The sequence below is a fragment of the Amblyomma maculatum genome, chromosome 4 (assembly GCF_055883805.1).
Source record: "Amblyomma maculatum isolate TAMU_Amacu chromosome 4, ASM5588380v1, whole genome shotgun sequence".
Classification (NCBI taxonomy): domain Eukaryota; kingdom Metazoa; phylum Arthropoda; class Arachnida; order Ixodida; family Ixodidae; genus Amblyomma; species Amblyomma maculatum.
Window position 1 is genome coordinate 66885913 of NC_139347.1, and position 21491 is coordinate 66907403.

At 43.3% G+C, this 21491-nt stretch overlaps 1 protein-coding gene across 1 annotated transcript in view; it reads right to left on the reverse strand.

Annotated features, from left to right (window-relative positions):
* Nucleotides 1-542: 542 nt before the first annotated feature.
* Nucleotides 543-21491, reverse strand: part of LOC146191289 (guanylate cyclase soluble subunit beta-1-like) — a 53698-nt gene continuing 32749 nt past the window's right edge. The window contains exons 8-12 of the mRNA XM_084600304.1: nt 15532-15720; nt 14626-14772; nt 6476-6630; nt 1577-1796; nt 543-1214 (exon numbers count right to left, since the gene is read on the reverse strand). Of these exons, the coding sequence (XP_084456430.1) occupies nt 543-1214; nt 1577-1796; nt 6476-6630; nt 14626-14772; nt 15532-15720 (1383 nt within the window). The remainder of the gene's footprint in view (nt 1215-1576; nt 1797-6475; nt 6631-14625; nt 14773-15531; nt 15721-21491) is intronic.

Here is a 21491-nt window from a genome sequence, read left to right on the forward strand (position 1 = left end):
AAAATTTTAGTCACATATCTTCATTTATCTTCTTTGCTGCTGACAGATTGTATATTGTGTACTAGTCGAACATAATTAAAAGAAAGAGCACCCAGTAGTTCGTGCATGATATTGGGACAAAATATGTTCTCTACAGTGATTTACTCCAAACGTTGATGTAAAGTCTTTTTGTGCATCGAGTGAGACGAGACAGTCGCCGAAATAACGCTCCTGAAGTTAGGAGCACAAAATGCAAAAAGGTATATTTTGAGAAACGTGCACCTGTTTGCTGTTGAAAATCTTTTCCGGCTCCTAGATGAATTATCCGTTTCATCAGTGTGGGGCAAAATGGAAAGAGCGTAAGACCACCTGTAAACCAAGAGAGGAACCCTGCTTGCTCATTTGCTCCTAGGTTCTTGGCACGGGGAGGACAGAGAACGATCAGGTTGTCGGTGACCAGTATGAAACGTGTCACGTGGCTACGGAAGACACACTATCGCCTCGCACTTTGTCTTTAGAACAGAACACTTCATACGCTACCCGCGATGGTTCCCCACTCGCTTTCATGACGGGAAGATGAGTCGCGACCAGAAATTGTCTTTCCTGCGGACGTCTGGCTCCTGTGAAGACGTGTTACCCTGTTGCCTATCACTGTATGCTGTTTGTACAGTGTCACCACTGTTTTTCTTGGGCGAAGCCACCTTGTTTTCAGTGTCTTTCGCACGAAACCTAAAAAAAGGACACTGCTGCCTGTTCACATCACCACCACCGTCGACATCGGCACTTCTAGAGCGTACATCAGAACTGCTGCTTGCGCCGTGCTCTCGAGAAGCAATCTTGCGCGATGGCGATTGCGTAGCATCGCTGTCACTTTTCCTTGACCTTGTTGCATAAGGTAGGCTCCATGTAAAGCCAAAGAATGACGTCTTCCCGCTAGAAGCGGACGTCTTAACGCCCTGTTCACCCAGCTCGGCAAGAACGCCCGCGCGTCCAGTGTCCACAGCTGCAGTTGGCGAACGGTCAGTGATCGCCGCGGCGATATTCGTGAAAAGTGACGTTAATGCACCAGGGCGTACCGACGCACTTTCTCTGTTGTCTGCGCCCTTCGCATGAACTATTTCCGTCTTCTTAGTGAGTTCCTCAGATAGGCATTCTTCTTTCCTTCCTTGCATAGTCCTCGTGGAGTCGGCCCCAGTGTCACTGAAGTTCAGCCTACTCTTGATGAACAAGCCGATCTGCAAGAGGAAACAAACAATTCTCAATTTCCAAATAACTTTTCACAGTCATAGCCAGTCATACGAATGATTCAGTGCTGGGACATTACGGTCAGCATATTATTTGTCTGAAGCACATTCGTGGACTGTTTAGCCAGTAGCGGGCCTGGCAACTCACTCTTCTTGTGCTTAAGCTTTCTGACGTTTTTGCGGTAGGTTTTTACCCTAGGCATTCGATAAGCTCTCTTTTATAAATCTCGCACATGGCACAATATTTACGTGATCTGTTAAAGACAGAATAGCTATTTCGTGCGAGTTTCGTCATCGATAAATGAGGCGCAAGCCTTCAGTGCCTTCTATAACTGCCGTAAGCTTAACCATACCTCATCTGTGTCCAAACACGGTGACGTCACAGTGGAAGAGTGCCTCACTGGCGACGATGATGGGGACAGAAGCATGCTGTCGTCAGCCTGTTGCTCGCCCGTGGCCTCAAGCGGAGCTTCCGTGCTCCTCCGCGAAGCCACGATTACCAGGTAGCATTTCAACGGGAAGTCGCCCACGTCTATGTTGTCTTCGAAGACGTAGTCATTTTTCGTCAAGTGCCTTCAGGTGGTAAAGAAACACAAAAAATATGAATGAGCTGGAGAAAAATAACGCCATTATCTTTCCAGCCAAAGTAGAACGCTTTAAAAGAAAAATAACACCAGACGCAAAGTAGCGCTTATCTGATGCGTTAAATATTTCTGGGCCCTTTTTTTTTTTCTAGAATTCCTCCATCTGTATGTACTGTTAGATCGGAAATAGACCTTGGTTAGACTTGATTTCATTTAAATATAAGAGTAAAATGAGTCGTGTACCGTAGCCACTGAGGTCCGTCATGTGTGCGAGAATTAGAAAGACAGCAGGTATCAAAATACAACGCTATAAGAACCACAGACACGACATGAGCTATATGGGAAGCTTATATTTTGCTTTCTAGAGACTGTGCTCTTTCTGATTATTATCTCCTGCACCAATTACATTTAAACCATGCCCGTATTTATATCCAATACGCTCGTTAAGCTTTACTGACCTAAACCAGGCACGTGCCTTTGCAAACTACGGTAACGTAATGTCATTTGCCACCGGCTGGTGCACACTCCCGGTGAGCTTTAGTAATAGTTCTAGCACATGTATTACCGATAGAAGCGCATGGTGAGAGACAGGTTTCAACGGGGACAATGACTTTCTCAAGGCCGCCATCTTGAGAATAACTCACAAATACCTGTATTGCGGTTAAGATGAATTCAACATTTTTGTTTTGTTTTAAAAGTCATTGAGCGTATCGGTACAGGTTGCTATTTCGCAACCTTTATATTACGTTTCAGTCCTTATAATTATAAAGTGCTCTTGTGCTTTGTGTTCGCCAATTGTTTTAACACGACAGTGTTAAAGGTCCTGTTCACCGGGAGATCCAGTATGGGCGTTCTCAGTGAAAAATGACAAGCGTGGCGCTAGCAAGCAGGTGGTAGCGGGCATCTGACAGGGCCTCGCAGGTATTTGACGTAGAGCTCTGCCTGGAGTTACGCTAGGAAAGAAGTGTGAGCTCGGGGTTTCCTTGTAATATAGGGGGGGGGGGGGGGGGGAGGTATGATAATCACCCGGCCAGGACCCCTACATTTACATTAACCCTAGGTCATATAGGCGCTGGGTTAAAGCGAGGGTCTTTATATGTGGGGTGGTAGCCTACGCTATCGCGTCAAACCCTTAAAGGTGTACCTTAAACTTCCCAATAACGTTTATCCGCAAGGCGTTTTTCGAAGAGGTTGGGTCTGCTTTAACAAGTATGAAGTCACGGGTAATTCAAGGTTCTGTCTTTCATGTGTCTTTTTTTCAACATAGGTCGCAAGTGAAATCTTGTAATAAGTGAAACTAAAAGGCGATCTAGGATACCATGTAGCGTTTCCAGGTTCGTGATAACTGTCGCAGTCCTTTGTGATCGAAGGGAAGGAAAAGTGAAAAGGGCAGCAAATGGTTAATAAAATCGTGATGACAGATTACATCTACTATTTCTGCTTCATATTTGTAGAGCAGTACGTAATCGCAAGAAATTTGTGTTTAATAAGTAATGATAAGATATTTGTACATGTTAGGTGCGTTTACAAGGCAATTGACTTTAATACGCGGCACTCGGCTTCAAATGCGCCTCATAGAGGCGGAACCCTGTTTAACTGTTTAGCCTACGGTATTTAGGAGGTTTAAAGCCCCGTGCGAGGCTTATTTACTTTGTAAAATATAGCATGTCCTATCATGTTATGTGCTGGTTACTTGGCTTATGGGGCTTAAGGTCTCAAAATGACTCAGGCTATGAGAGACGCTGTAGCGAAGGGCACCAGAAATTTTGACCACCTGGAGTTCTTTAGCGTGCACTGGCATCGCACGGCACACGGGCGCGTTGCTGTTTGCCTGCATCAAAAAACGGCCGCCACGGCTGGGATTCGATCCCGCATCTTTGGACCTGGTAGTCAAGCTCCCTAACCACTGCACCACCGTGGTTGGGTTCATGTTATCGAGAAGACAAGAAGATTTTACGGGATGCCGTAATATAGACCACTTACGAAAAAAAAACAATTAGAAGCAAGTTGTGCTGAAGAATGACCTAAATTACTTGCTATTTCTGGAGGAAAAACGAATCACATATTTTGGGCATGGTCATGAATCTTTGTTCAGTAGCAGTAAGCAAGCATTCCAAAGAATTACATTTTTTCAGGACTTGATAAGCACTAATGGCTCAATTATTTTTATTTCTGCTGCTGAAGGAATGTGCGTTGGCTCTGACTGTTAGTTTAGTGTGTCACTATCGGACTCGGTTTGGTTTTTACTTGCCTAGCACTTTTCGATTCTTATCGAACCAAAATTACCGAACGCAGCGTCCCTCATCTTATTTTTCAATAGATGCTTATTCCACTGCTTAACCCTGCTTCAGTTTTCGCATTTTTATTTTCTCGCGATTTCGAAAGAAAATTAGTGTTATTGGTTCGACCCTTTTAAAACGGAAACGCTAAAACGTAAGAAAACTGTTCTTATGCGGATAATGAAATGAATATCACACACCTACGTCAACTGCAGCAGATATGCATTGTACAAGCCTAATGTTGTTTTTATAACGTACTGCTGGATAACAAGATTTGTTTTAGTGGCGAAACATTTGACATCATAAAAAACACATACTCTGCAGAGAACGTGCAATCCAGCTTTTCAGTAAATTTTCTGAAGCTTCGCACCTTTTGAGCAGCAATACAAGGTTTTATTGTGAGCTGCTGACCCCATCTGCGCAGCTGAGGCCAACCAGCTGCTGCGGAATATGCCCGTCAAATTCTATATTGCAGGGAAAGTATATGAAGCTATTCATGACAAGAATGACTATGCTCTCTTAGGCAAAATATCGTTCTGAAAAGAAGCCTAATTTCCTGTGCTATATGCCCTCATGAATGTCCAGAGCACACAACTCTTAAATTTTTTTGCTTAGAGTTGCAATTTTTACAATTCCATCATGTAAATAATGACACTGACTTCTCAGTTACACATTGTTTTCTATCATGATAACACACCGGTCTCTTCCGAGCGTTCATTGACACGCTGCCGATCATTTCATCAGTGCCTGACTACGATACATTGCATTCTTTAGAGCGGTGCTGCTGTAACTTTCCTTCCCCTGAAACAGTCAAAGCTCGCAAACTGCGAAAGTATTTTGTCTGCCTTACACGTTACCATGACGTTTAGGAAGTGTGTATTGATCCTTTCGTTGTATTTACTTTTGTTAGTTCTTTGTTGTGTGCCTATCGAACCTTATATATAGTTAGCCAAGAACGGATGAACATTCTCTAGGCGTGCGTGTAGAGAGGAAAGTAAACCATTTTGTGAACAATACTGCTGAATGACATTCTCGTGTATCCATAAAATTTCTTTCTTTGGTTTAAACAAAAAAAAAAACAAATAAAAACATTGTTACAAAAAACCATGTTCTAACCATCATTAGAAGGTTCCGCTAAGTGGCACATCGACAACTAATAGGGAGATAACGTTCCTTCACTGTTCCTTTTGATTGGATAGCAAGTGCAATTATTTTCAACGTACTAATTGCCTAATCGCTTCCCGCTCCAAGACAAGTTGAGGTCATTCGATGCGTCGCCTTTGTTCACTCAAGACACTTTTTGTGTTGGAGTGTTAGACTGAAGTGCTGCTAATTGTTTTAGGTGCGTTGAATATAAAAAGATGACAAAAGCTATGCCAGCCTTTGTAATTACTCTCAAGGAGATTGAGTTTCTGTGCCTGGGGCCGTTTCTGAAGGACTCTATGAACTACCGTGAAAGAGCACTAGTAGCTGATGCATTTCACCTTCGTAAAGTTAATTATTCTCTGATATTGCTAAAATGTCGCTCCTTTTCTCTGGCGGAACTTTTCGATTCGCCCTTTATTTTTTCATACGACACGACAATTTCTTGACATTGCCGGAACCATTTAGGATCAACGATGCCGGTGACTGGATGCTAGAGAAGTGCTTTCTTTGTAATTATGTTTTCTCAAGTACTCCAGAGTCCTCCATTACGGCGTCTCTCATACCCTGAGTCGCTTTGGGACGTTAAACCCACAAACCAACCAAACCAACCAATCGAATGTGTTTTTTGTTAGATGGTGTTGCCCACGCTTAAAAACCTGCATACTTGCCTTTCAGAAGCGTTCTCAATATCCTTTACATTTAACTAACTTTGATTTGGTGCACTTTTTAAAAGAGCGCTAGGTAACCGGTTTCTCGTCTGTTTCTGTGTTGATCCCAGATTCAAAACGGGGGCCAAGTCACATGATCGTAGCTACAGCATTGCAGATATTTCTCAGCTACCATGCGAGTAGCCATACAACGGAGTACATCAGCTGGTCCACCATGATTCCCCAAAGCCGCTTGACCCAAAATAAAGAGCTTAATCCAAGATTCTTTTTCCCATTTATCTCGCCCCTGATGAGCCGAGCTCCAGTCTGGGAGGAATCATGTACCAGTTAGAAAACTCATGGATACCCAGCGGTCCTCTCGATCGATCCCAGCAGCATCCCCATGCGACGAGACTCTACCACAAGACCACTCCTCAATATCACTGTTATGTCAGACAGCACGACAGTGCCTGCTTGGCTGTCACTTAGAAAGATGAATTCCCCTTCGCTTACATTTCTGATTGCTTATGGCATCACTGGCTCGTGAGACACCATTTATAAGAGTGGCGTAAATTAAGCACCGCCTTTTTTCTCACCTCCTGGCCACCTCGGTGATGTTTACCCTAGAAGGCTTTGACAGGCTCTCGGTCTTGTTGGCGAGGGTGACTGTGTTTCCGAAGAGGCAGTACCGCGGCATCGTCTTGCCAACAACACCGGCTGTTGCGTAGCCAGTGTGGACACCGATACGCATCTGCGTAAACATTCACTTCCTGTACACAGCGCATACCGGGACACCACTTCGAAAGAAAAAAATAAACATTGAATAGTAGAGATATCAGATATATATACGAATCTTCGATGACAAAGAAAATCATGAGGTTTATGGTATAAAGAACTTGTCCTAAAGCAACACGTGGGTTATGAGGGACAAAGTAATATAAGACTCGGAATTATTTCGGGATCATATCTGGATTCTTACACCTTCACTGACATTGCACAGAGCACGAGCATCTTGTTCGCTCCCCTTAAGAGAAAATTCCCCGGTCAGGAATTAGCACGGGATCTGTATTCGAGCAGATCCCGGGCTCGAGAAGGTGCAGCGGTGGCGTAGCGGTAGAACACCCGCCTCGCATGCAAGAGGACCGGGGTTCAAATCCCGGTGCCACGAAATTCTCCACCGGAAAAAAAAAAAAAAATCCGCGTGTCGATGGAATTGCATACACAGGTTTGGGGTGCGACCTGATGCCGGTGAACACCTCCGGCAACGCACTCCCTCACCAGAACAGGAGTTGGCCACCCTGGTGCAGTATTTGGCCACAACCTCCTATGATAAGCTCCATAAAACCCCGGCCCTCAGTAACCAGCGGCTGCGGAACAACTGACCACGGCGGCGGTCAGACCTGTGACGCAGCAGGGGGTGCTAAGAAAGCCTGGCTCCGCTGGACAAGCCGCCACTGGAAACTGACCCTGGCAACGTTTAATGCTAGAACCCCAGCTAGTGAAGCTAGTTTAGCAGTGCTGTTAGAGGAACTAGAGGGCATGAAATGGGATGTCATAGGGCTTAGTGAGGTTAAGAGGCCGAATGAGGCATATACTGTACTGAAGGATGGGCATGTACTGTGTTATCGAGGTTTACCGGAGAGGCGACAACTAGGCGTAGGTTTCCTTGTCAATAAGTATATAGCGGGTAATATAGATAAATTCTATAGTATTAATCAGAGGGTTGAAGGCATCGTAATTAGGCCTAATAAGCGGTATAAACTGAAGGTTGTGCAACCCTATGCACCTACATGTAGTTATGATGACCAGGCAGTTGAAAGCTTCTATGAAGATGTAGAATCGGCAATGCGAAAAGTAAAAACGTAGTATACTGTACTAATACTGTATACTGTACTACTGTACAACTACTGTACTGTACTGTACAGTAGTACAGTACTGTACAGTGTACTGTACTACTGCCAAGGTAGGGAAAAAACAGGCAGGAGACAAGGCAGTAGGTGACTATGGCATTGGTTCTAGGAATAGCAGGGGGGAGTTACTAGTTGAGTTTGCAGAGCGCAATAACTTACGAATCATGAATACCTTCTTCAGCAAACGGAAGAACTGGAAATGGACATGGAAAAGTCCTAACGGAGAGACTAAAAATGAAATCGACTTCATAATGTGTTCAACCCCCGCCATTGTGCAGGATGTAGAGGTAATCGGGAAAGTGCGATGCAGTGACCACAGGATGGTGAGGTCCCGAATTAGCCTAAATCTGAAGAAGGAACGCAATAGATTAGTAAGAAAGAAACCCATCGACGAATTAGCGGTAAGGGGGTGGGCAGAAGAGTTCAGGATCTCGCTACAGAATAGGTATTCAGCTCTAACTAAGGATGGCGACATTACCCTAGAGGCAAGGAACAATAATTTCAGAAATATCATTACTGAGTGCGCGGTAGAGGTAGGCGGTAAGATAGTTAGAGAGGATACCGGTAAGCTGTCTGAGGAGACGAAAGATTTGATTAAGAAACGCCAGAGTATGAAAGCTTCCAATCCAACAGACCAGATCGAATTGGCCGAGATATCAAAGCTAATCAATAAGCGCAAGGTGGCCGATATAAGGAAGTATAACATGGACAAAATTGAGCATGCTGTAACAAACGGGGGAAGCCTTAAAGCGGTAAAGAAGAAATTGGGCATAAGCAAAAACCAGATGTATGCGATAAGGGACAAGGCGGGCAACGTCATCACTAATATGGACAAGATAGTCAAAGTAGCCGAGGAGTTCTATACAGATCTCTACAGTAGCCAAAGTAGTCAGGACCGTAATGAGATTGGCGGTAGGGAAAAACAGTCAGACGTTCCACCAGTGACGAAGGACGAGGTCAAGAAAGCACTAGAAACTATGAAAAGGGGGAAATCAGCTGGAGAGGATCAGATAACTACAGATTTGCTGAAGGACGGGAGAAATATCGTGCAAGAAAAACTGGCCACCTTGTATACGCAGTGCCTGGTGTCATCGACGGTACCGGAACCATGGAAGAACGCAAACATTATCCTCATTCACAAGAAAGGGAACTCTAAGGACCTTAAAAATTACAGACCAATCAGCTTACTGTCTGTTACGTATAAGGTATTTACTAAGGTAATCACTAATTGAATCAGGACAACCATAGACTGCAATCAAGCAAAGGATCAAGCAGGGTTTCGGAAACGGTACTCTACTATCGATCATATCCATACCATCAATCAGGTGATAGAAAAAAGCTCGGAATATAACCAGCCCTTATACATAGCATTCATTGATTACGAAAAAGCATTTAACTCAGATGAAACCTCGGCGGTGATGCAGGCATTGCGAAATCAGGGGGTAGACGAACCATACGTGAAAGTGCTGGAAGATATATATAGTGGCTGCACAGCAGCCATAGTTTTGCATAAAGAAAGTAACAAAATTCCCATAAAGAAAGGTGTTAGGCAAGGAGACACAATCTCCCCAGTACTATTCACAGCTTGTTTAGAGGAATTATTCAGACTTGGAATGGGAGCAGTTAGGGATAAGGGTAGATGGAGAATACCTCAGTAATCTGCGATTTGCTGATGACATTGCCTTGCTAAGCAACTCGGGGGATGAACTGCAAATAATGATTGATGACCTAGAGAGAAAAAGTAGAAAGGTAGGCTTGAAAATCAATATGCAGAAGACTAAGGTAATATTCAACAGCCTCGGGAAGGAACAGCAGTTTACATTAGGTAGCGAAATACTGGAAGTAGTAGGCGAATATGTCTACTTAGGACAGGTAGTAACCGCAGATCCGGACCATGAAAAGGAAATAACAAGAAGAATAAGATTGGGATGGAGCGCATTTGGCAAGCACTCGCAGATTATGACAAGCAGTTTACCGGTATCGCTCAAGAGGAAAGTATACAACAGTTGCATCTTGCCTGTACTCACCTATGGGGCTGAGACGTGGAGGCTAACCAAGAGAGTTCTACTTACGTTGAGGAAAACCCAGAGGGCTATGGAACGAAAAATGGTCGGGGTAACATTAAGAGATAGAAAGCGTGCAGAGTGGGTCAGAGAAATAACTCAAGTTACCGACATTCTAGTGGAAATTAAGAAGAAGAAATGGACATGGGCAGGACATGTAGTGCGAAGAGGGGATAACCGATGGTCGCTGAGGGTAACAAACTGGATTCCAAGGGAAGGAAAGTGTAGCAGGGGGCGGCAGAAAGTTAGGTGGGCGGATGAGATTAAGAAGTTCGCAGGGGTCAAGTGGATGCAGCTAGCACAGAACCGGGTTAAGTGGAGAAATATGGGAGAGGCCTTCGCCCTGCAGTGGGTATAATCAGGCTGATGATGATGATGATGATGTATTCGAGCACTAGAGTCGCTCTGGTGCGGCAGCAGCAATCTTGCATGACGGTTGTAGAGTTTATTCACGTGACGTGATTGAAGCCTTCCTGGCAACCATGGAACGCATAACGCAACATGAGAGGGGGAGAAAGAAAGAGAGAGAGGGCCTACGGCGAATCATGACACGGCGTCAGTGAAATCCGAGCTCTGGTTAGAAGGCGTTCCAAACTGCGTCTCAAGTATCCGATAACTGAGAGACGCGCAGCAGGGAGGACGCTGGTAGACGCTTTTTAGTTTCGAACCGCCCAACGTTATGGCGTTTCCGCAATACAGGGTTGCCACAACCGCCGCATGCTAAACTGATAGTGAATAGGGTCTAGAGGTAGCAGAAAAGAAATCTACGTGTGCGCGCATCTCATGAGCACAGCGACTCACCCAGATGGGTGCGCCCGTTAATTGCCGAGCAAAAAAAAAAAAAAGCAATCACTAAAATTAGTTTTCCTTCAAATAAAGCAAAGATCTAACTCTAGGGGCACTACACGCAAGCTTAGTCTACATTTCAACAACCACCATGTCGGGCTCCTTAGAAGGTGCATGTAAGCAACATTGAATGCAATGGAAACGGGAGCTATAACCTATTTATTCACCACCATTCAATTTTTCGCAATGTTTAGCCTATTTCTCACTCCTGCAAGCATGTCTTAGAAAGACGACTATAGCCATCAATACCTTTTTTTGCACACTTTCTTTGGTGTATTTCTCAATCCCAGTGTGTATTCTCTTGGAACCTAAAGGATTTAAAAAAAAAATTTCACTCCAGGATCTCGAAATAGTGCTTAAGGCCCTCGATGTGTATAATGACGCAAGAGGAAGCGGCGACAGCCCGCCACTTTCTACTGCTTGGACGCAGTGGCCATATCATCGTTCTGTTTTGGATCTTATTAGATCGGCCAACGTTTTTTTCTTTGATTTAATTCCCTTTTTTCTTATCAAGAATTTCTTATGCCCTGAGGTAATAAAAACCGTTATCAAAAAAGTGTGTAATGTTGTATGAGGGTATCTCAAAATAACGGCTTGAGGGGCAAGTTGGTGCATCATCGTTCCTTCTCCTGTGTTTGTGTTTATTTGCGCCACATATCTGAATACGTTGTATGAGGGGTTTAGCAACTACTATTTATTGAATGAAATGAAACTTTGCAAGCCGTGCAATGCAGATGCATTACACCACAAAAATGGCGCTCTCTGCCACAGTTTCAAAAAACTACTAAGAGTTATGGTTCGTGGGTAAATAAGTATTACTACTCCTAGTAGTAGTACTGGGTCTAAAAACCGGATAAACAAGAGGCGCCAGTATCAATGAAATGCCTGCGCAACCTTGATGACCTAAGAACGCAAGCCTATATTGCCTCAATTGCAGGATTTAAAGCATTTTGAGCGTTTTTAGAAGTAAAACGTCACTTCCTTGTTCATATGCTCCACCATGCTTCTGCTGTGTTGTAGTTCTCATGTAAAAAAAAAGCAAAGTAAGAGTTCTTAAGCCGCTAAAATGCTTAAATCGTGACTTAGTTCTTAGACTGGTGCCCTGTTGCGAAGAGCGTTTTAAGACCTGGAAACCTCAGATAAAGAGTGAAAAAACTTAGTGACAATAGTCCACATGCCAATCCTTAAGGTGGAAAAGCAGATACCAGAGGAAAGTTCTAAAGAAGAAAACCAAACGGAATGTGAAGAGTAAGACCTGAAGGAAAAGCGCATATTTTTTTCTATTTCTGTTATCAAAGTAATGCTTTTTATGCTCTGCCGGAACATAATGCACTTTTCTATTACCTCGCTGATTTCTACAATTTATTATTAAATGCATTGTTTTCTCATCATATCCTTTCTTCAAGACATACAGAACACTAAAATTTGCAGCGGCCCTAACGACAGACTAGTAAGTTAAGCGCGCGAAATAGCAGACGCGTTCGCTCCTATTGCCGCTTACCCTCTCAGTAGAAGTAACCAAACTTCTTCGGGAAATCACGGACCAAGTCAGAAAATGAGAGCTTATAACCATAGAGTAGTAATCGTAGAAAGAGATTTTCAGACCCACTCAAATAATCTTGGTGGTATTCCTTTTCCAAGCGTCTTATCAACTGTTTCGAGCGCTGACTTTGCGTTCAAAGTATACCCGTAAAAAAAGGCGGGTTTATTGATCCTTTCGAAAGCTCTAAATCTTTTTGAATAATTAAGACGCCATCCAGATTACGAGTCTTTCTGGTCAGGTAAACGACTTATTGGCTGCCTTCCAATCAGTTAGGCGTAGGCAGGGCCGTACTGCAGTGTTTAAAATACTAGTTTACAATTAAGTGCCTGATCCCCTTCCGTTCGAAATACCGCAGATGTGAAATTGAGCGTCTTATTAAAGTTCATTTCTGCAATAAAGAAACAGCAATCGTAAACTTACTCTGGCGATGCAATTGGATTGCTTAAGATGAAATCGGAAGAGCAAAACCATCTCCATCATGGCGCAAAAATGCGAAATAGTACGGTACGTGCTCTATTCAATTTTACTTTTAAGTCAAGTACAGGGTTCTGAGTTAAGATATGGAATGGTTCTACATTCGTGAAGGCTCCCTCCACGATAGTGATTTTGCGCTAGTTTGTTACTATGTTTTTATGCTTTTTGATGGCACACTACAATTTCAGTCAGCAGAGCTGTGTGTTTATGAGCACTTCGTTCTAGAAGAAATCTGTGCACTACTTGCTAAAGCGTAAAGCTCCCGAACAAGAAGCAATAGGCTCAAGAAATTGCTGATGCTATAGGACGATGCACGTTGTACAACTGATACATGCAATGTCCCATGAATTTGCAAATGAATGAATAGATATCAACAGATAGATGTAATTTTCATGTATTTCGACCCATGCTCATTTTTGTTTCTTACGGTGCATCATTTTGCCGCTTTCATTAATATAGCGATTTAAGAAATCTTCCAGGCTTGCACCCTAAACTGTTACGACATGTTTTGGATCTAAGCTAGGCCTTGGTAACACAAATAAATATGACCCTCCAAGAATCCAGGTATATTTGAACCATATTGAGAACAAAGTGAGGTTGGTCTTCATCGATAAATTTCCGCAGTTTAGCGGTAAAAAAACTGTTTTCACCTCAACAGGATTTAAACATGATAAAAATTACACATACGATTCTGCGGCTGCCTTTAAAAACATACTTCGCTAGTCAACTGCGGTGGGAGTAAAAATTTTGCAGAATGGATCCCGAAATCTCTGGCCGCATTGCATGCCTGAGTTTAAAACATTCCCACAGAATGAATGAATTTCGTGTGGCTTATACTCGAAAGCGTTTCTTTACTCTAGCCTTCTGTCTAATTGTGCTATCGCCTATGTAAAGAAACGTCAGCTAGATTAATGGTAGTATCTGTATAAAACATTGTACGGAGACAATTTGTTTAAACGTGATAGACCATTAGGTATATCCGCCACCGCCTCTATTTCTTTGAGGTGAAGGTTTCCAGTTAAATGGATTGAAAATAACCTTGTGGCCAGACAAGTGGACACTCTCTTGCCACGTACCGTCGAGCGGCGCGTTCGCGATTTTTTGAGGCGGCCAGGATTCTAAGCGGAATAGCAAATCGGATTGCAAAAGAGGTTCCTTATTTGGCAGCTTTTTTCAACACGTGCCTGCCACCAGGTCTCGTGAGAGCAAAGCGAGCGGTGGGTTAATCCCATGTCCTGCGACTTTCATAAGCGAAAGAGGAATGGTCACCGGCGTACCATTGCACCTGACACCTACCAGTACCGGCGCCATGCCACCCGTGAATTACCAATTGCCAGAGGCGCACTCGTAACTATTCGAACCTGCGAGACTTTAAACAGGGGTGCACGGCTTCAAGTGGTCGGCTTCGATGCCGGCGAACTTCTTTTTTCGTAGACATGCAGTTACAAGCGCAGTGCCATTGAACGCCCAGCCTCTCAGAGGCATGCTGACGCCGACACCACAGACGCCGTCGACGCCACCAACACAGACGCCGATGGCAATTGTCTTCCACGAGGGGATGCTAGAGCTATTGCTTTAAAACGATAATCACGGATTTCTGGCTTTTCTTTTTTTTTTTTGCGCAAGTGTCAAAAAGTTATATTGTGAGGTAGGGAAACATCAAGTGCAATTTTCTCAGCAATATGCATCTGTTTCTGCGTAGAAATAAAAATGTACAAAATGAGTCATGTTTTTTTTTTTTTTCTGCAAACAAAACATCGTCTTGGCAGTCATTTCAAATCATTCAGTTATAATGCACAAAAAGATCATTTATTGGTTAAGTAGCACAGTGCATATGTAAACGCTGGCCTATCGCTCGAAATGCAGGACGAAGCGCTTACATTTGTTTAATTGGGAGCAGAATACGTTACCTGAATTGGCTCACTAATGACGGGATTGATTACACTCTTCGTGGCAGTGATCATGTCGAGTCCCATGACAACCAGCCGGTCAGCGTGGTCTTCCACAAAATCTGGCACGCCGGCAACCACCACATACGCGTCCCCAATTGTCTCGACCTGCGAGGACAGAAAGTGTCGCACTGAGTTCATGCTAGCTGTGACTAGCACACGCATCCTTCCTTGCAAACAGACAGGTCTTAATGAGACAGGCAATAATGATTAGAATTGGCGCTTCAGATATCTGGGTACCTCTGTGAATTAGTATAAGAAGTTATTGAATACTCTTACTTGTTTATTATAAATCACTTAGCAATGAATAAAAGCTGGCGAGGATGTGTTCTAATTATACGTTCTTTTTTTACTGAATATAAATTGCCAAATCACACAGGAAGAAACAATATATATGCACAAAAGCGTCGCTTTTTTTTTTCTTTGCCTTATCTGCCTTAAATGACTTGGGTCTCCCGACTTCCTGAGCACAGTTTCTCCGTTTAAATCAGACAGCCACTGCGAGGGTGTTCGTAGGGAGTAAGGGATGTCAGTGATACTGATCAGTACGGAATGGCCTATCTCGCGAAAATACTCGCTGTAGCGTATATGGCACAAGTGGTGTCGGCGATTCAGAACAGCCTCCACATTTTGCCAGTTTAGAATATTCCTGTTTTACAAATTATCTTACTTTTGAGGTCCTGTACGAGAACTTTACGCTCGGTGGCATTTGTTGTGCATGTAGTTCATGTAGAAGATTGCCTCGCCGTTGCTTACTCGCGTGAAACAGTAACTGTATAGATCCCTTGCATACACAATACAGCCATCTGATAGGCCGGAGGCGAGACTGCGGAATATGTAGAGGGGGTGAAATGAAGGTAATAGCACCTTGTAGACGCCATGCACATTGGAGAGGTTGTCGAACTGCAGGTACAGCTTGTTGAGCAGGCGAACAATGTCCATAGGAGCACAGCTACCGCACATGTTGGTGAAGCCGACGATGTCCGAAAAGAGGCAGGAGACAGTCTCGAACTTCTCAGCCTCCACGGGGAGGTTCTGACAAAGGCGCTTAGCGACCTGGGATAGACGTAGAAAAATCGACATTACGCCTTAACGAAACTGAGCCACGAATTGGATGATTTTTGTAACATTTTTCTAAAAGCAAGAATTACACAATCGCAAAGAAAGCGATCGAGTTTGCGACTTTAGGATCTGCTTTATGAAATCCCAGAATACCCATTCTTTTCTGGCGTTATGGATGCTGCAGGTTAAAATGTAGATACCCGGTCATTCTATCTAATCTCAGAAGTGAAAGCCGTGATAACTAGTTCCGGAAGTCATTTTGAGATATATTGAAATGATCATGTGTTCGCGGAAGTCGATAAGATACTTACAAATGGCTTATAACACGGATCTAAACATAATGCTGCCTCAAATGCTAATGCAGTACTAGTGTGAAGCATTGTTTCAACATCCTATTTCTTTATTCATGACTTCAAAACGACAGTCACTGATCTTGCGAATAGCATCTCATAATTCATTCATTGAAAATTCGCTATCGTTTGGATGATAATTGATGTTATTGATAGATTGATTATTGATGTACCTTTAATTAACATCCCAACTGGTAATGGATCATTAATACACCCGAAAAGTGGATCTTCAGAGTAGTGTTGGTTTTATACGTGCTGGTTATGCAATTTAATAAATTATAATTCATTTAGTTATTAAATAAATAAATGGTTCTTTCTCAAGTCAAATGCAATCTATCACGTAAACAAACTGTTTACAATATTGGTTATCCTAATTAACGGAGCTTGTACTATATATACACACTTATCTCACTAACGTAAAGTCATATCCGTAGGTAGTGAAGATATGACTTATTTAGTGCCTGCAAGCGCTGCAACAGCAGTAAAGTTCCTTTAATATGCAAGATAAGCCATTTCTTGCTGTGTTAAAAATTATAGCAGAGCCGTTTGCATCAGCCCAAATCTCACCTTCAGGCGACAGGCAACGGACCAAGAAAGCTTGCTTGAATTATGAAAGGGAATACAAGTACTGCGACAACTAAGGGCTAGCCATGTCACAAAAATCTTCCTAATTGACAGTGGAAGCGATAAATATCAGGCAATAATTAAAACATGCGCGCGCAAGCGGGACTGAAGTAGAGAATTTTATGTAGCACTGTTTGAATTTATGTGCTTTGTAGGGCCGCCCTTTCTGTTCAAAAGTGCTAATGCATGAATGAAGCGTTAAATCGAGCGACCAAGCATACCGATGTTGCAGCGTTTCATAAGCCACGCATATGCATTAAAAGAATACTTTCAAATGACCTCAACGTAGAAATTGAGGCATGTGCCCTGTTTGATTTTTTTTTTTTTTTGCCAAAGAAGGAAAACTATTAAACATAGCGCTATGACACAATGATGGCGGGTATATTTCGAGTATGTACACTGTATCTTTAATCTCTAGAACGATTGCAATCAGATTCCGTTGCCTCCGCTAAAGTGAATATTGCTGTTTTGTAGAAAATTAGGAAATATGTGTCTCAAAACCACTGACTTCCTTGCTGAGCAATCAACTATGGTCACGACTTGGGTAATTATTTTCCAGTTGATTCCGCAAACCTTGTGAAATTGGAGGCATTGTTTTTTATTGTAATAGCAATAATGCAGCAGGTTGCAGTCCGTCGCGTAGTCCCGGAAAGGACCAAGTTTGACCTTGAAAAGCCGCGAAGAAGACGAAGAAGACTAAGAAGATGACGAAGACAAAGATGATGAAGACGAATACGACAAAGAAGAAGAATAACGCACGATCACCCGCAGCTAATGCTTTCGTTCCACATTAGGGTCAGCAGCATTGAACCCTTCTCTTTTATATGTGCACTAGTAGCTTACGATCTCATGTCATATTCTTAAAGGATGAGCTTAAGTGTCTCCAATAATCTAGCACCTTACACTGATAGGGCGTGATAGGGGAATAATATAGCAGGCAAAAGAAGCTTCCGCCGTTGCTATCGCGATTCAACCAGAGTTAAACCACAACAATTTCTTTTTTACCTTTTGGTTTGGTTTGGTTTGTGGGGTTTAACGTCCCAAAGCAACTCAGGCTAAGAGAGACGCCGCAGCGGAGGACTCCTGAAATTTCGACCAGCTGGGGTTCTTTAACGTGCACTGACATCGCACAACAAACGGGCGTCTTGCTTTTCGCCTCCATCGAAAAACTGCCGCCGAGGCCGGGATTCAATCCCGCGTCCTTGGGAGCAGTAGTGGAGCTCCGTAACCACTGTGCCACCCCGGCGGGGTTTCTAACTTTTATCATTTGCACGAGCAGCATATGACGTCAAAATGTCGCTAGCAAGTACTCGCCTTTCCCACCCATGCTGTAAGCTGGGTGGGAAAGACGCAGCTGACTGATAGTAGAGACGCGGAACAGTAGAACCAGTAATAAGTACCTGGATTACCACACAGGTTTTCGTTATGTCTTTACTGTTCAATTCCTATACGCGGGTTGTCACACTGCAGTCTGTCTGTAATTTCGCAAAACAATACGATCTTTATGTAATGAAGATGCTTTTTGCGCTGCAGTGGAGGACTAAAGTATAACACACAACTAACTTTCTTAGATACCTGATTACACATCGAGTGGTTTGTAGGTTGCTGGTTGGTACAGGCATCATCACTGCATAAGGGCTTAATAATTACGATTACACTTTACTTTGTAGCGCAGTGATTAAGCATAGTACGTTATTCGAAAACCGAGGGCTGTAGAGTGTCAGCCGCGTTAACTTTTTCATCAATTGTCGGGCTCTCTTTGAGACGCTGCCTTTTTTTTTTTTTTTTTGGTCATCAGCATCGCACTGATAGACTAGCATGAGCCCTTCAATCTTCCGGTTAACAGTGAGAGCCTCTTGGAAGTCACTGAACCGTAGGAGGTCAGTGCAAGGCGCTTTGCCGCAGTACGCGAAATGATGAATAAATGTTTGGGCCCCCGACGTCTTGAAGCCTATTTGCAGTTTTTATGCGACCACGAAGTTTCAAATGAAAATAAATTACTCTTGCTCGCATATTTATAAGGAAGGCCGCAATTGCTTCGAAAAGCCTGCAAGTAACACGAACCTAAGAAAGGGTTTTCTTCTCTCATTAAAGGCACCCTAACCATGTTTAAGGAAGCCCTGCCATCCTACATATTTTAACTGACTTCTCATGCCTTCGGAATAGGAGCCTAAAAGATGTGTTCAGACAAAAGAGAAAGTGTGAATGTTTTCTTCTGTTCAGCTTCTATCACTGCCTTATCTTTGCTTCCGTAAATTGAAGTTTTAATGGATTTAATCTTTTTGGTCTTTTGCTGAAAGGGGCAGACCGTACGAAAAGGCTTTCTTATCGCTCTTTTTTGCAGACAGGTTGAAGCGGCCCATCTTCGTTGCTTCTGCGTTAAAAGGCGCCTATCTTCTCTTCCGTACAATGCTAGTTAACGTCAACGTACTCTGCCACGTAGAATGGGCAGGCGGCTGCTCCCACGAGTGCCAATTGAGTTACTACTGCCACCACTCTGAAATGGGATCGCTGAAAGATATGACAATCAGCTTAGAAAGCATTAATTTCAATGTAGCGTTCGTTTCTATTTGATGCGTTTAAAACCCAGATTTTTTTTATTAATAAACAGGACGCTCCCAGCAGGGCACTGCCAAAGAATAGTTTCCTCGTAGCAGCATCGTAATTTTTGACAATAGAATAATGCATATAAAAACCGCGGTCCTGATTGCGAAAGCAACACTAAAATTTTCGAACATACTTTTGTGTTTTGTGCCGTTATTTGCTATACATGAATGGTTGGTATTTATGCTTAAAATTACCCAGTCCCCCAAAAAAGTTGATAGCCAAGGCCAATTTAGCCCATGTGTTTCTGGCGCTCTTTTTCTACCAAACAAAGCACAACGCTGCTTGCGCTGCCAGTGTTCTCTCTTTTTTTTTTTTTTTGCTCTACAGAACAGGCTGATTTGCAGTGTGCTAAAGTCAGAACAAATAAAACAGTATTTCAGAGTATAAAATTTTCAGCTCTAGAAAGAGAGGGTTTGCTGCTAAGAGTCCGTATATCAGGGTATGCGCCGAGAGGGAAGCGTTGATTCAAGCACGTCACGTTTTTATTACAGTCACACTGCAATAACAGCGGCACTTCTCTGCGTGAAGAGGCAAAAACCACGCCCACGGACATAGCTCATGAGAGCCTCATACGGGCGAAGCAACTGACATTCTCTTGTATTGCTAGTGCTAAAGCACTTAGTCGCTCATCACCATGGGCCACAAATCTGGTTCGATCTTGTTTTTGCCGTCGCTTTCATTCCCACCTTCCTCCCTTCCTTTACGCGTAGTTGAGGTGTCCACAGAAAACAAGTGAGACAGTTACCGTGCCTTTCCCTTCCTATAAATCACAACACCAATTGACAAGTTAACTTTAAACAATGTTCTTACTCAATGCTTCAATCAGTGCAACGTCAGTTTTAAAGCGCGCGCAATGAGAAATCGATGGCGTATTTCCATTTGCTACTTTGGTGGTGTAGCAAGCACCTTTTCGGTTGCTCTTTAACATTCTGTAATATATGCTTCCATTCGCAACTTTAGTCGTGTAGCTCGTTTCGCTTCGCTTTCTGGCATTCTGCAACGCAGCGCGTGAAGCACGGTTGCCTAGCAAACTCTGATGATTGTGTGGTTACAAATGCAGGATCGGCTTTTAGCGCCACGGGGCGAAACTGTGAGATAACTTCTTACTCAAAGTAAGAGGACGAAATTTTAGTAAGAAAAAAAGATCCTTTCAGACGTTCTCTAAAAAGAGCCACTATCGAGACCTTTTCGCAGCTGCCACCGACGACGTTGCCGGAAAAGGTGCGACTGTGGTTTGCCACATTTTTTTTTCTGCTCGCAACCGGGTACGGTTTCAGAGAAAAAAAAAAAAAAAGAACATTCGGGCGCCGCATACGAAATTTCGTGCCGAGTTTCCGGGTCGTCATTAAATATGAAAGGGGATTCTTTTGTTCCGCACACCCGAAACGAAAATCAAGAAACCTCGGGTGAGGACAGAAACCTGAGAAGATAAAATGACAGGATCCTAGAAGCACGCACGTGCACAATCGCTTTCGAAATGCGCGGCTTTATTTTTTTATACTGGCGCAGGCAGTAGCGATCCCACCTGAGCCTTTTTCGCCCTGCGAAATCTTGCTATTTCACACTACTCTGTGGTTTCTTTTGTTTTTTTGCAGGATTCTTTCGTCACCCTGCTAAGCATAAACCCTGTGCTATAAGGATATAAACCACATACTACGCACACCTCCAGAGCTTATTGAAGAGCGTTACTTAGCCGGTGAATTTAAATCAGTAAACGTGAATATGTAGACAGCAACAACAACAAAAAAAAGGCTTAGGTTTGACCTTACCTAAACCTAGTTATAACGATCGAAAGCACTGGCCTTTGTCGCACAATGGTGAGAGGCCCGGCTACAGAACACGCGTACCCCTTTCCGGTTCGAGGCTTCACGTTTACGTTATCTCAACCTAAATATCACCAGTGCGCATGAAGGCTCTTGGCCAATCATTCTATGCAATTGTTAATTTACACTAGGACGGTGCCATTAGCACAATTTACTGTGTTCTGCCATCATTATCTCGCATCTTTACAGGTTTTTAATTTGTTTTCCTCGTCACATCTCCCATGAGTAGAATTCGAGATGCGTGTCACTCCGAACGACTTCTTAGTCATTGAATTCGATAAAAAGCTTGTCCACCTCTCGCGTGCTCGATTTATAATTTCGCGATTACATTCATGATGCAAGTGCAGGCTCAGGAAGGAGG